The 13,503-nt window shown below is 62.1% G+C and overlaps 1 protein-coding gene across 1 annotated transcript in view; it reads left to right on the top strand.

The window, feature by feature from the left end:
- LOC103074582 (SH3 domain-containing RING finger protein 3-like) overlaps positions 1 to 13,503 on the top strand; it is a 118,637-nt gene that overhangs the window by 34,558 nt on the left and 70,576 nt on the right. Inside the window, exon 4 of the mRNA XM_007452604.1 lies at positions 4,806 to 5,159. Within this exon, the coding sequence (XP_007452666.1) occupies positions 4,806 to 5,159 (354 nt within the window). The remainder of the gene's footprint in view (positions 1 to 4,805; positions 5,160 to 13,503) is intronic.

The raw sequence follows: 13,503 nt of genomic DNA, 5'->3' as shown, positions 1-13,503 counted from the left end.
GGGGGGGGGTGGTGGCGGTGGGGGTGGGGGTGGACGGGGTTGCCGGCCCTGCCTGGGCCCACCTCTCTCAGCCTTCCTCCCGCTTTGGCTGGTAGGTTCTTGTCCACCTCTGAGCTCTCAGACACCCTTGTGGCCCCCGTGGGAGTGTGGTGCCAGGGATGAGCCCTGTGCTCCCCGTAGAGACCCCCCAGCCGGGCTCCTAACCAAGCCACCGACGGGGAGGAAACCCTTGCCAGATCCGCCGTGAAACCTCGGCTCCCAAAGCCACTGCGTCTAACCTGGGGAGCAGCAAGGTCTTTTACGGCGCCTCAGGCTTTGTACGGAGTGGAAAAAAACATGGTGCTGCCGTGGCCCCGGAAGTCTCACCATACATCGGATGCTGTCCCAGCCTCATCTGCTCGTTTTATTTTTAATGACTTCCTGATACACCTGGCTGTTGTTCAATACAGGGAAATTCAGAAAAGTGTGAAGAAGAAAGTCAAAGTCACCTATAATCCTACCAGTAAATGTGAGTAAAATACACGTGTACGAGGAGAATGAATAGAAACGTGAGCGTGCTGTTGTTTGCTTTATTCTTTTCTGTGTGTAAATTTACATATATTGTGAACAAATTTGGGATGGTGCTGCATCAGTATTTCTGTTGCTTTCTTCATTAAATTGTGAGACTTTTCCAATGACATGTTTGGAAAATGGACAGAAGTCAGGGGGTCCTCCCGCTGGAGTCCTCCAAGCCCTCCACCCACACAGAGGAGAGCCGGGCCCTGGCCCCGCTGACCCCCGGCCCCCGTTCCCAACCACGTGTCTCTCCAGCCCCTCTGCCTGCTGTTCCTCCTTGGACACCCAGGGCTCCCGCCTCCTGTCCCCTCCCCGGTGTCAGCAGGCCCCTCCTTCCTCAGTAAGGACTTCCGTGGCCTCCTGAAGGCAAAAGGGCCCTGTGGGACTGGTCACCTTGGTCAGAAGTGCCCTGCAAGCGCCCAGGCAGCCCCCAGCCACGCGCCCCTGGGGACCTCACCCCCCTCGGTTCCCTAGAGTGTGCACAGGAGGTGGTGCCCTGTGTCCCCCTCTTTTGCTGGAAAACAGCCTTTTTTCCTTTAAGTTCACCTTCAGGGGGAATTACCACAGGTCCTTCAGGAACCTTGGAACTTCCAGTCCAGGGCCCTCGGCTTTCAGACGCACCCTGCGGAGGGGCTCAGGGTGAAGAGCGCGGCCGCCCTCCCGCAGGCGGCGTGAGCCCAGGAGGAGGGGGCGCCTCGCAACAGGGCCGCGTTGGCAAGACAGCTGGGCCGCGGGCTGGCGGACGGCAGTCCCCCCCTCATGGGGAGCACCTGGCGGCCGGCAGAGGTGGGCTTTGTCCAGCCCCGGGTGATGGGGGCTGAAGTGAATGCCATCTGCCCCTCCCTGCTTCCGTTTTTAGACATCGTCTCTCCCCAAATCCTTGCCTCTAATCAGTCTTTTCCCGCAAGACGAGGCAGTTGTGTGCAGCTCCGGTGTTGGCCCGCGTTGGCCTTGGTGGATGGATGTTTCTCGTTTAACCTCAGGTACCGGAGGGCGGCCTCAGTTCGCCTGTGCACTTCGGCAGCAGAACTGCAGGCTCGTTCGTCGCCTCAGGCACCTGGGGACAGAACAGGCTTGAGTGGGAACGGGGGGGGCGGCGGGGGCTTGGCAGGGAGGCAGCTGGCCGCACTGGTGGTGGGGCGGCAGCCAGGGGCGGTCGTCCTGTGATTCCGCCACACCCTCAGGGCCCCCGGCCTTGCTGCGCACTGTGTGAAATGTTAACTCGAAGGATGGGAACCTCCTCCTGTGTGGGGGCCTGTCCCACAGCAGGTGTAGGACACACCCTCCAGTGGGTGGGGACAGCCTTGCACCTGGTGTTAACAGACATCTCGCGTTCACCATCCCGCTAAACACAGGCTGGGGCTGCTAGCAGGCCCGCGAGGTCACCGGCACACACTCGTAACAAAAGGAAGGGAACAGAACCTCCCCGCCCGAACCTCGGTAACTGTAGCTGGCATCCCACTGTGAGAATTCGCGTGACCTAATTTTGTGCCAAAAAAAGGTCTGACTTTTAAAGACACATTTGAATCTCCAAAATGAACCCAACCCCTCCAACTGCCAAAGGCACAGGTATACCTCACTGGATATGTTGTTTTTACCCTGAAGATGCCGCAGGGCTGGATAAGCACCCCCATGCCGTGCGTGAGGGGAGCCGTGGTGTGTCCGGCGAGACGGAGAAGAGAGGCGTGAGCCGTGGTCCTGCTGCCTGGGACCTGCTCACTTGGTGTAAGGGCCACACGAGCCTTTGGGGGGACAGCGGCTCTTGGTCCCCTGTGCTTGGCCGGTGATCATCAGCGGGCCACCTGCGCTCTACCAGCCCGGCCAGCTGTCGAGAGCCTTGGTGCCGGGGGCTCCCGCTGTGCCCCAGATGCAGCCTTTGGGAGGGGGGAGGGGAGCTGGGGTTCCATTCTCACCACCCCACAGACGGTTTAGTTGGTGAAAAGCAGAGCGTTTTACACCCAAGAAGCACTGATCAAAATGCCCATCAGCCGCCTGCCTGCCCCTGTCAGCGAAGGGGGGGCTCCTGCAGCGTCTCCTCACGGAAGCTTCAGGCAGGCGGAGACCGTTCCTCGCCAGCTGCTGAGTTTGTGAAGCTCTGAGGAATAACAGCCGCCTGCCAGCGTGACGACCTGTGCTGTCCTCAGTCCCCGGTGGGAGAAGTGGACTAAAGGAAGCGCCAGCAGAGCCGCCGTCCAGGGTCACGTGGACGCTTCACGGGGCGGGGACTTCCACTCTGAAGCCGGCTCTCCTGAGAGCGGCAGGGTCTCTGGGGGCCTGTGGAAATGCAGAGATATGGGCACCACCCCAGGCCTGCTGAGCCAGATCTGCATCTTGAAAGGCTCCCGGGTGGCAGCGCCCACTGAAGCGCAGCTGGATCTGACCAGAACGAGCGGCGGGCCTCAGAGACATGTGCTGTCCCTACGTCTGAGCCCTGTCCTCCAACCCCTGAGTACCGGGAAGGGAGGGCACACATCGCTCCCCAGGGCGCGGTCACGGCCCGCTGCTCCTGTGCGGACGTGTGGGGACCACAGTCCTCCCCCCGGGTCAGGGCGGAGCGGTCAGCATGCGCGCCTGTTCCCTGTTGTTTTCCTTGAAAACCGCTGGGCGCATCCCACCGATTGCTCTTATCCCTGACGTCTTCCCCTGTGCCTGGCTTTCCAGTCTTACTCCTGTTTTAAAGGTTCCGTTCAGTCTAGAGCCCTCTGGACAGAACCAGTGGTCTGGTGACCTGCCTGCCCAGGTCTGGACGTGTGCACACTGCCAGTCCGTGCTTGGGTTTCCTGATTCTCAAATTGTGGTTTCTGATACTGATGCAGCAGGGTCCCCGGGGACTGAGTGAGGGACTCCAGGGCTGCCGCTTTGGGGACGAATGGGATCATCTGAGCCCAGGGGCGTCTTCGGTGCCCTTATTTCTATACAGAAATCTGCCACATGCAAGCAGGTCTAGACCGGGTTCTGGTGCCCATAAGCAAAGGCATCACGCCTGGCGCTTCCTGCTTCTGCTCTTCCGTTGGCCCTGCAGGTGGGCGCACAACACGGGGTGGAGGAGGCCGGCCCTCGGGGGTCAGAGGGCCCCCGAAGGCTGCGAGGGAGGGGGTTGGGCACCGGCTTGCTCTCCGAGCAGCACTGCTGATGGGGCAAACGAATAAAGCCTTAAAGCAGAGTGAGGCAGCTGAGCCTGATTGGAGGCAGCGTTTCAGGGCTAAGCCTGGACTTAGATCACACGGTTTGGGGCCTGGAGTGAGTTTTACAAACCCCCGTGAAGGACAGGAGTTTGTAGTGGAAATGCTGACAGGCTGTGCCTGAGCCGTCTGAAGGAGGCTGCACACGCAGCGCCTGTGATCGGCTTGGCCTGTGGACACAGCATCCCTCCCTCTCACTGCAAAAATCCAGCGCTGCTGCTTTGGTTTGGTTTTAAGTCATTGAGATGCTGCCAGCCGCAAACCTCGGTCGGTATACGAGGGAGGATCTGCAGGGCCGAGGGACCCTTCCTGGCCTGGCCCACGGCTCCAGGCTGATGGGAGGACGTGGCACTGCGCCTGCATCAGGCACCCTGCAGATCCATGTGGCCTTCACCTGCCTGCAGGGACCTCGTGCCCTTGAAGGTTCCCTTGGCGCACACACTTCCTCTCCTGCTCCCGTCAGGATCCAGTGTGTCCTTCCAGCACCGCCCCCGCCCCGCAAAGTCTTCAAACCCTTTTTCACACTGGCACCTGGGACGGTGACCCAGCGCCAGCACTGAGCTCACGCCCTGGTCCCTGCTCATGCTTCCCTTGGACCCCACTGTCCCCACCTGGTCTACAGGTGTGTCTTGTTCCAGGAGGGCCCTTGTTCTGCCCCCTCCCCAAACCTTGCAAGCAGGGCTCTGCCGGCAGCCTGAGGCCTCTCCACCAGGAGTCTGGTCAGCCTAGGGTGGCCGCGTGCTGGGGAAGCTGCGTCCTGCTGGTGCACGAGGTGGGGAGCACGTGGGGGCTGCTCCCACCCTAGGCACCCCCTCTGGGTGTTTCCCAGGCAGCCCCGCTCGGCCAAAGTGGGGAGAAGGGAGCAGCCCCTGGAAACACATCTTTTCAGTAGAATGTCCAGATGCCACCCTGGCCTTTGCTGCGTTTTCTCCGCACCATTCGTACTGGACGTGCTGTTGGAAGGGTCTGGCAGCTTGAACGCTCTGGTGGCTTTGAGGCGCGAGCAGAAGCCTGGACGTGGGGTGCGGCTCCTGTCCACTGACGCCTGCCTCTCCCCTCTCTCCTTAGCTCAATGATGCCGCCAAGCAGCTGATGGAGATGGACAGGCTGGGCCCGGCCTCAGCGTCCGGCTGCCTCGCCTTCGTGCCCTCTGACCCCGGTGCGGGGGCCAGCGCGGCCCCGGGTCCCACTTCAGGCAGCACGGGGGCGGTCAGCGCCTTCCAGCGGCGTGTGGACAGTAAGAAGAATGCCAAGAAGCGGCACTCCTTCACGGCGCTCAGCGTGACGCACAGGTCCACACAGGCCACCAGCCACAGGCGCTCCATGGAGATCAGCGCCCCCGTGCTGATCAGCTCCAGCGACCCACGGGCCGCGGCCAGGATCGGGGACCTGGCGCACCTGTCCCGCAGCGCCCCCACCCAGGTAACGCTGCTGGGGCCGGGGCTTCCTTCTCGGCTCCACTTGCTCCCCGTCCCTGGTCCCCGGGTGGGTGTGAGGGAAGCCAGGCAACAGTGCCTTTTGGGGTTTCCCCCCCAAGGGCCTCCGACGCCCTGGTGGGAGGTGTGTCTTGGTCCCAACCAGCATTCAGACAGCCGAGGGGGATGTGAGGTGCTTCTCAAGTGCCCGTGACTCAGCCTCTCAAGGTCCCGTCCCAGCCCTCTGACTCGGGAGAAAGTCTGGGTTAGCGCTGCTGTGTCTTCAGCATCTCGTGACACTGGCTGACGTGCTCCCTGTGGACAGAACCAGAAGTGACCACGTGTGTACAAAGCCCTCCTCTGTGGGACAGGGCACTGGTTCCGTCCACCAGGGAAGCAAAGGGGGCACCTTGCTCTCAGCCAGCCAGACCAGGCAGCCCTGGAGCCAGGCTGTTGCTGCGAGACGAGGTGTCGGAGCCAGGAATGAGATGACCGGGCCCTGGGACCCATTTTCCCGCAGTTACACTTGAAGTGAAAGTTGTGACCAGGCTCAGGACTTTAGTGAGCGTCGTCAGAAAGGGTGAGAGGTCAAGGGGAGCAGTTTGCAACCTGGCTGTGGCCCCGTTTAATTCAGCTGTCGGGAGACAGGAGGGGTGGTGCTGAGCGCCTGTGAGTTGAGGGCCAGCCACCAGGGCTGCGAACGGCAGGTGCCAGCCTAGGTCGGTGGTCATGGGTGGGACCCAGAGGCCAACCCCGCCCCCTCTACCCCCACCTCCGGCGCCACCTCCTGGGTCTGCATCCTCAGACTCCAGCTGCCTGCCTCTGGTGGCCCCTCGGGCCCTGCGGTAACGCTGACCTTCACCTGGGTGTCCTGGAGGTGCCCGTTGCCTCCCAGGAGTTCTGAGCACCTTAGCGTGGCCTGAGGAGCCCTTCAGACTTCGGCCACCACCCTGCCGTCTTTCCAGCATCTCCACCGGTCTCCCCTGCGCCGTCCGCAGCGACCCTGCCCCTGTGCGCCCGTGCTGGCCTGGCTCCCCCTCCCCCAGCGGCTTTTCCTGCCCTTCCCCGCCCCTTCCCCCTCCCCCTCGCAGCAGAGACATGCGCCCACCGCACACATGAAAGGCCCGCGGCCCTCTCGCACCCGCCCACCTAATCCCTGGCCCTCAGGGCTTCCCCCCCCCCCCCCCCCCCGCCCTTTTCCAACTGCCATTTACACACCAGGGCTCCAGTCAAGTGGACTCAGGGGAAGGGAGTTTGGAAACAGCTTTATAGTTAACTGGTACTTTTATGAGGCCCCCCCCCCCCACCCCCACCCCCCGCATCCGTAGTGGACTGTGTTGCCTTTGTTGCTTGTATTCATGGCCTTCTCTCCCCGACCCCTGGATTCGGAGGTCCTGGGCAGGGACGGGGTGTTGTCCACCCCGTGTGCCGTGTCCTGTCTCCTGACCCCCACCCGGCCGTCTCTGCTCGGGTGGCCGTGGGACCCGAGTCAGCCGCGCTGCATTCTGAATGGTCTGAGCATGAAACACCGTGGCTCCAGGGATGCCACTTGACGCCTCCCCGTGATGGCTCCCACGGGCTCAGGGCCCACACCGCCGGCTGTCGAGAGGGCGCAGCTGTGAGGCGGCCAGCTCGCTCCCGCACGCCGCGTGTCCACCACAGGCAGCGGGGCTCCCAGGGGAGCGAGGTCGGTCTGGGCCTCCGATGCCCGCCGTGCTCCCACTCGACCCTGATGAATCATTCCTCCCTGCCGTGCAGAGAAGTCCAGGCTCGGCTGAGGTCCTCATGAGCAGCGGAGCACCGCAGCCACCTTGCTGCTGGGGAGGGAGGGTTAGCTGGAGGGACGGGGAAAGAGGCTGTCTAGGCCAGCTCCACCACTCAGGGTCCAGATGTCTGCTTGCTGAGGTCTGGGGTCAAAGGAGGTGATTACCCACAGCTCAGAGCGACCTGTCATCAGGTGACCCAGGTCGCCCCCTCCCCCGCTGCCTGGGAAGCCCCAGGGGGTGCAAGGAGCTCCTGGGCTGCGCAGCGTGGCCGGTTATGCCCCGGAACAGGCAGCCCCAATCCTCCAGGCCTGCTTCTCGCGTACATCGCGTGTCCGCCACAGGCGGGGGGCACTGCGCCCTCACCCTGACACCTGCAGCTGCGCGGGCCGAGCCTGCCTGCCACCTGTTCAGTGGATAGAAGCCTTGCTGGGGCAGAGCCACACATGCTGACTTGCATGTCGTCTGCCCAGCTGTTCTCAGGCCACAACAGCGGGGCTGGTGGTTGTGAAGAGACCACGTGACCCAGGGACGCTAAAATTCTGAGCACCCGGCCTTGTGCAGGGACGATGGCCCAGCCTTGGGCGGTAGTGTACCCACCGCCGTGGCAGAGGTGGGATGTGGCCGCCAGTGCACTGGCCCCTACAGGCTCCCACGTGGAGATGTTCAGCGGCCAAAGCAAGTCCTCCAGCCTGGCTCTGCTCAGTGGGGATGGAGGTAGAGTGGGGTCCAGGGCACCCAGGGGGAGCCCAGGTGTTTGGGAACAGCCCACGGCACCATTTCCCTGGAGGCTCCGTGTTGTCTGTAAGCTTTAACTGCTCAACGCAGAGGCTGGCAACCTCGGAGAGCAGAGGTGACCCACGGAAGCCGAAACCGGTGTCTCTGTGCCCGCCGTCCATGGACGGCTGTGGGTGGGACCTGCACCCAGCAGGCTCTGGCCTCGTCCAGCCAACGGCAGGCTCTCACCAGACTCGGTGTTTCTCAGCTTCAGAGAGACCACGGCTTACAGGCCAGCTTCAAATGAGCCAACAGAAGCCCTTGAGATCAGAAAGATGTGCTTTAAAATCAGTGAGAAGGGGAGTGTTTGAAATTCAGCAGCGAGAACATCAAAAGGGAGCATTTCTCTAGCGTCTGAGGAGTGAATTGGAAGAGCCCTCCTGGAAGCTTCCGGGCGTCTTTCAACGCATCTGCCTGTGTGTGGGGTGGCATGCAGCCCCTCTCGCCACCTCCTCTTGTGTCAGCCCGGGACAGGCTCTAAGCGGGGAGTGCGGGCACCGACGCGCCGAGCTGCCCGCTGTCAGCCCACCTCCAGGCTCCTGCGCGCACTGCCCGTGGGGAGCCTGGGCTTGTGTTGAGCATTTTCAGAAAGTTACAAAGGTAATTCTGTGCTTGTCCGGAGCAAAATTTTAAAAAAAGTACCAAGTGAGCACGAGACAACTAAACCGTCTCATCCTTGAGGACGTTGCACAAGAAGAACTTTCCCTGCAGACATGGGCAGTGCTGTCCCGACTCGCTGGCTGCAGGGATAACATTGGCCGCCCGGCCCGGGCTTCTCGTCCACCACATCAGCTGCCGACCGTGTCTCTTCAGCTGCGATGTTAAGGGCAGGGACCGCTGGGCACCGGGCCATCGCCGGCGGCTGAGGGGCGGGCCCCTCCGTCCTCCCTCTCATTTGGCGAGCTCTTGGCTAAAGGAGCAGCCCGGGCAGATGCAGGAGGGCTCTTGTTGGACCCCAGCCCCTGGGACCAGCCGGCCCACCAGGCGACAAGGACACCGCTCGGGGCAGGGAGTGCGTGGAACGGCACAGGGAGAGGCTGCGGCTGCTAGGAGGTGGGCCTGCGCTGGAAGCAGGCGAGGCCTCCTGTGGGGCCCCATGTCTCCTTCAGGCCCCGCTGCAGAGGCTCATGGCTTGTGGATGAGGACGCTCAGGACCCTCCCCGCCTCCCCGCTCCTCTCGCCCGGCCCTGCCCCTCCCAGGCCCACCATGTGGACCACGGTACGGGCGCGGCTGCACACCCAGGCCCTGCAGCTGTGGCCCGGCCATGGCCACCACTGGCCGGCGGCCCGGGAGCTCGGCCGAGACGGAAGCCGTGCTCGGACCCTCAGTGCCCGCAGGGGCCCTCCACACGGGAGCTCGCGGACACATGAATGGACGACAGACACGCTGAATGGGGCTGCGGGCTCTTGAGTCCCACCCCTCCATAGGAGGCACCTTCTGTTTGAAGGCAGGAGACAGGTCAATGGAATGTGAAAGTCATGCATTTTGTGCAAAGCCAGGGACGATGCCTTCGTCTGTGGACACACGTGGAAGTGGGGGGTGGTCTACACTAGCTCCTGGCACCTTCCTGTGAACAAAGACCAGCGAGCAGGCGGACTTGTGTGTGGGGAGGCAGAGCGAGGAGACCGCCTGTGACTTTTTGTTGTTGTTGTTTTGCGGTACGCGGGCCTCTCACTGCTGTGGCCTCTCCCGTTGCGGAGCACAGGCTCCGGACGCGCAGGCTCAGCGGCCATGGCTCACGGGCCCAGCCGCTCCGCAGCATGTGGGTCTCCCTGCTGTGGCCGCTCCCGTTGCAGAGCACAGGCTCCGGACGCGCAGGCTCAGCGGCCAGGGCTCGGGGGCCCAGCCGCTCCGCGGCATGTGGGATCTTCCCGGACCGGGGCACGAACCCGTGCGTCCACTGCATCGGCAGGCGGACTCCCAACCACTGTGCCACCAGGGAAGCCCCCGCCTGTGACTCTTCTTGGTGGAAAAAGGCTCCACCTGTCGGTTGAGAGTCGAGCCTCGCGACGCCCCGTGGGTGAGAAGTAGCCTGTAACCGCCCCCCCCAGCCCCCAACACGCTAGCGCTTTGAGATTCTCACCCCTGAACTGAGCAGGTCTGTGGGTGCTGTTCTCCCATAGCTCCCCTTCATAATGACCCGGGGAGGCCTGTCCCGCGTTTGGCACAGCTGTGGCCGTTTGGTCCCCGCTGCTAGCCCCGTGGGACGAGGGCAGAGGCTGGAGGCTTGTCCTCTCACTGCAGACGACACCTCAGGCGGGCCGGCCAACGTCTCAGCATGCTGGACTGCTGCCGCGTGGTCTCTGTTGCAGCTGCCGTGTGGGCAAGTGCAGCTGGGTGCCAAGAAAACCTTATTTACAAAAGCAGGGACAGCACGGCCAGATGTGACCTCGGAGGAGTCTGTCGACCGCCGAGCAGACCTGGACTCAGAAGCTCAGGGCCGAGTCAGTAGTTTGTGGGCCGGTCGGGCACCTGAGGTGAGCTTGGCCTCCTGGTTGCCTCTGCCTCAGGTGGCCAGCCACCTTTCTGGGGCTGATGGAGAGAACCGGGGACGTTCTGCCGGCACAGAGCCACCGACCGGCTCCCTCTCCAGGACAGACCGTCTCCTCCAGGTTCCTTGGCCTCCGACCTCGGGCTGCCAGCCCAGGCCCCGCCCACCGTCCTCCCAGCCCAAACCCCTGGCCCTGCAGGCTGTTTGGTGTTCTTTTTGGAACCAAGCAAAGAATCAGGCCGTAAATGTTTTACTCTGAGTTTTCTTTGGGAAGCACGTTCCTAAGAGCCTGATTTTCACCCTGTGTTATGGAGTGGTAGCGTGTGCTGAATAAAACGTGCCCGTTTCACGGCTCCTTTTTAGGGTGATGACAGTGCTTTCTGGACACATGTTAAAAGTTAAAGTGAGGTGTTTCTTCCTAGGGTCTTGGTCTGTGTCACGGAAGGCGACTTGGAGCCCCCTTTTAGCGGGGGTGCAGCTTGCCAACCCGCAGACCCTTTTCCCTTTTTTTAATCCCAGTGGGAAATAAAAGGCCTGGTTCGCAGCTACTGTAGCAGTGGAGCCTCTGGCATCTGGTGACAACCTGACGGTATAGAATCAGGGTCCGGGGGCGCTCAGCATAGACACCTGTCCAATGCCTGTGGGCTGTTGCTGAACGAGGCCTAAGGGATCACTGGAGTTGCCCACTCCATGGGCTCAGTGGCCCCAAGGACTGAGCCACTGGCATCCTCACACTGTTGGTGGCTCCCCCGGGTTGGGCTGTGCTCTACTCCTGGGCTGAGCCCCAGCATGCGTCCATTGCGAGTCAGCTGAAAGGAATTCCACCTCATCACGGTGGACCACCTTCCCACCACGGGGCCCCGCGCGCACGGGGCTGTGCCAGGCCCGGGGGGAGGGGCGGGGTGTCGCCAGGGTGCAGGAAGGGTCTGTCCCCAGGCTGTGGTCCCAGTTATTTCTGTCCAAACGCAGCTGGAGCCCTCACCTCCCTTCCTTCCTCCCTGCCCGATTCCCTCTCTCCTGCCAAGCCTACACTAATCCCTTAAGGCCCAGAGCCATTTAAAAGTAAGCCGTTAAAAATCAGATCGGAATCAGCCTCGGGGCCCTCAGCCGGGAGGAAACAGGCCCCAGTCCTGGCGGGAAGCCTGTTCCACGTTGCAGCCAGAGGGTGTGGGGCACGAGACAACCTGGCGCTGCACCGAATGACCTCAGACAGACTTCCCGTCCCACCCCGTGTGTCCTAGGAGCCGTGCGTTAGGGTGTGGCCGTGGTGGTCAGCGCTGTCCTCCCAGGGCTGGACTGCTACAACTTGGAGCCCCCTGCGACGCCTGGTGCTTGCGAGCCCTTAATCCTGAGAGGAGGCCCCCCCCCCCCGTGCCACGATACCCCTGAGGGTCAGCACACAGCTGCCTCCCGGGCTCCTGGAGGGACCGCCATCTCAGCAGCCGCGTCCTGCTCTGCTGGGTCTGTGTCGTCGGCTGTTCACAGCTCAGCTGCCGGCGGGGGACACCCCTCCACCTTCCATCGACAGGAACAGAGATGAAGACGGGACCTGGAGGAGGATGGCTGGGGCCCTGCCCCACCGGGGAGTCACAGCCAGGGCTCCCACCACCGGGCACAACGTCTCAAAGGGCCTTCATCTGGGCTCCGCGCTGCGCGGGTAAAAGTCAGAGCCCCGGGCTCAGTGGGCGGAGTTTTAGATGGTCTCCATCTCGACCTTGACCTTGGGAAAAAGGGTTGTCACAGGTGTGGCCTCTCATGCCCCCAATCCAGCTCTAATGGAGGGTCTGGCCGTGAAATTCCACTTCCTTGCTTTATGGCCTTCGTGTGTCAGGTTTCAGCTGAGAGTCAGGCTCCTGGCGAGGCTGCTCCCCGTGGCTCCTGTAGGGCAGCCTTGTTGCCGCAGCGCTGGGGGAGCGCCACAGGCCTGCCACCCCCAACACCTGTCGCGCGGAGGTGATGGGTGGGGGTCTGGAGGCCCACAGCCATGGCCAGCCTCTCCCTCTGCCCTGGAGGCAGGCACCAGCCTCCTCTGCACGTGTCGCCTCCTGTTGAACTACGGCCTGAGTGGCCGGCAGGCAGCAGGGTGCAGAGACCCCTGGCGGGCCACCTTCCAGGCACAGTGGGACTCAGCAGCCCCCAACCGGGTCATGGGGTTTCCCGTGTGGTGCCTTTGGCTGGTTGGCTGTTTCACGAGAGCTTATTTGGACAGGAGGCCCTTTGACAAGAGCAGGGTTACGGGTCTGGCTCCATCCAAGCCAGTCGCATGGGCCCTGCCGCCCGGCTAAGGCCCTTCGGCCCCACTGTGGCCAGCAGTGCCGGGTCTGGTCAGCAGAGTAGCGGATCATCAGGGTCCCCTCACGGTCCTCTCCTGTGCCCTCCTGGCCCCCCACAAAGGCGGCTTGTGTAGAATCCAGTAAACATGGGGTCATCTCAGCCACAGCTTGATCTTGAAACAGACCTCAGGTAATTGAACTCAGTCATTCTGTGTATCTTACTTTGAAGTGTAGTGGAAAACCACTGCTGATAGTAAAACGATGGAAAATTTGGACATACAGATTTTTCAAATTACTAACTCAAGTCCCAACTCCCTAAGTAAAAGCATTATCACTTGTATGTAAATTTCCCCATGTAAATGCACCCATCGTTTTACAGAAACAGGCTAAACTTAGGTGTCCAATTCCCTCACGCCGTCCTGTTCGCTGTGCTCCCCCAGCCCTCCACACCCAGCTGTGCAGGTCCCTCCCCCAGGTCGTGTGGGTCTGAAGACGGCGTCGCGGGTCAGCCCTCTGCTCCATCCGCCCTTTCTTGAGGCCGAATCTTCACCTCCTGTGGCTGCAGAAAGAATGATGCCAGCATTTCCTGAGGGCTTGCTCAGAGCTTTACATGACTGTCTAATATTCCAACTAACCTAGAAGCTGGGGGCCGCGATGGCCCCATTTCCTCATCCCTCCACGGCCCCTGTCTTCACTGCGTGACTTCCAAAGCCTTGGGAACCAGGGATTCATATCTTTTCTGGTGTTCAGGTGTTCGGGTGGAGGGTAAATCCAGTCCCTGTCGCTCGACCGTGGTCGGGGCAGAAGTCCACGGCTCTATGGCCTAACCCGTCCAGGGTCGCACGCTGAGAGCTGAGGGCACATCAGCCCGGTGCTGACCCCCGAACGTACACGTCCAGGTCATGCCCCCTCTGAGCCCCTGGTTGGCCTCCCCCGGGTCTCGTGCTCCGTCCCTTCTCGCGGCATCTCTGGCGGTCGCAGAAGGCTGGAAACTCGCTCATCCTCTTACCTCGCGCCATTCAGCCCCTGAACCCACTAGTCGTGTA

This window comes from Lipotes vexillifer, unplaced genomic scaffold (genome assembly GCF_000442215.2).
Source record: "Lipotes vexillifer unplaced genomic scaffold, Lipotes_vexillifer_v1.1 scaffold2655, whole genome shotgun sequence".
NCBI classification, from domain to species: Eukaryota; Metazoa; Chordata; class Mammalia; order Artiodactyla; family Lipotidae; genus Lipotes; species Lipotes vexillifer.
This window is presented reverse-complemented; position numbering and strand designations above follow the sequence as displayed.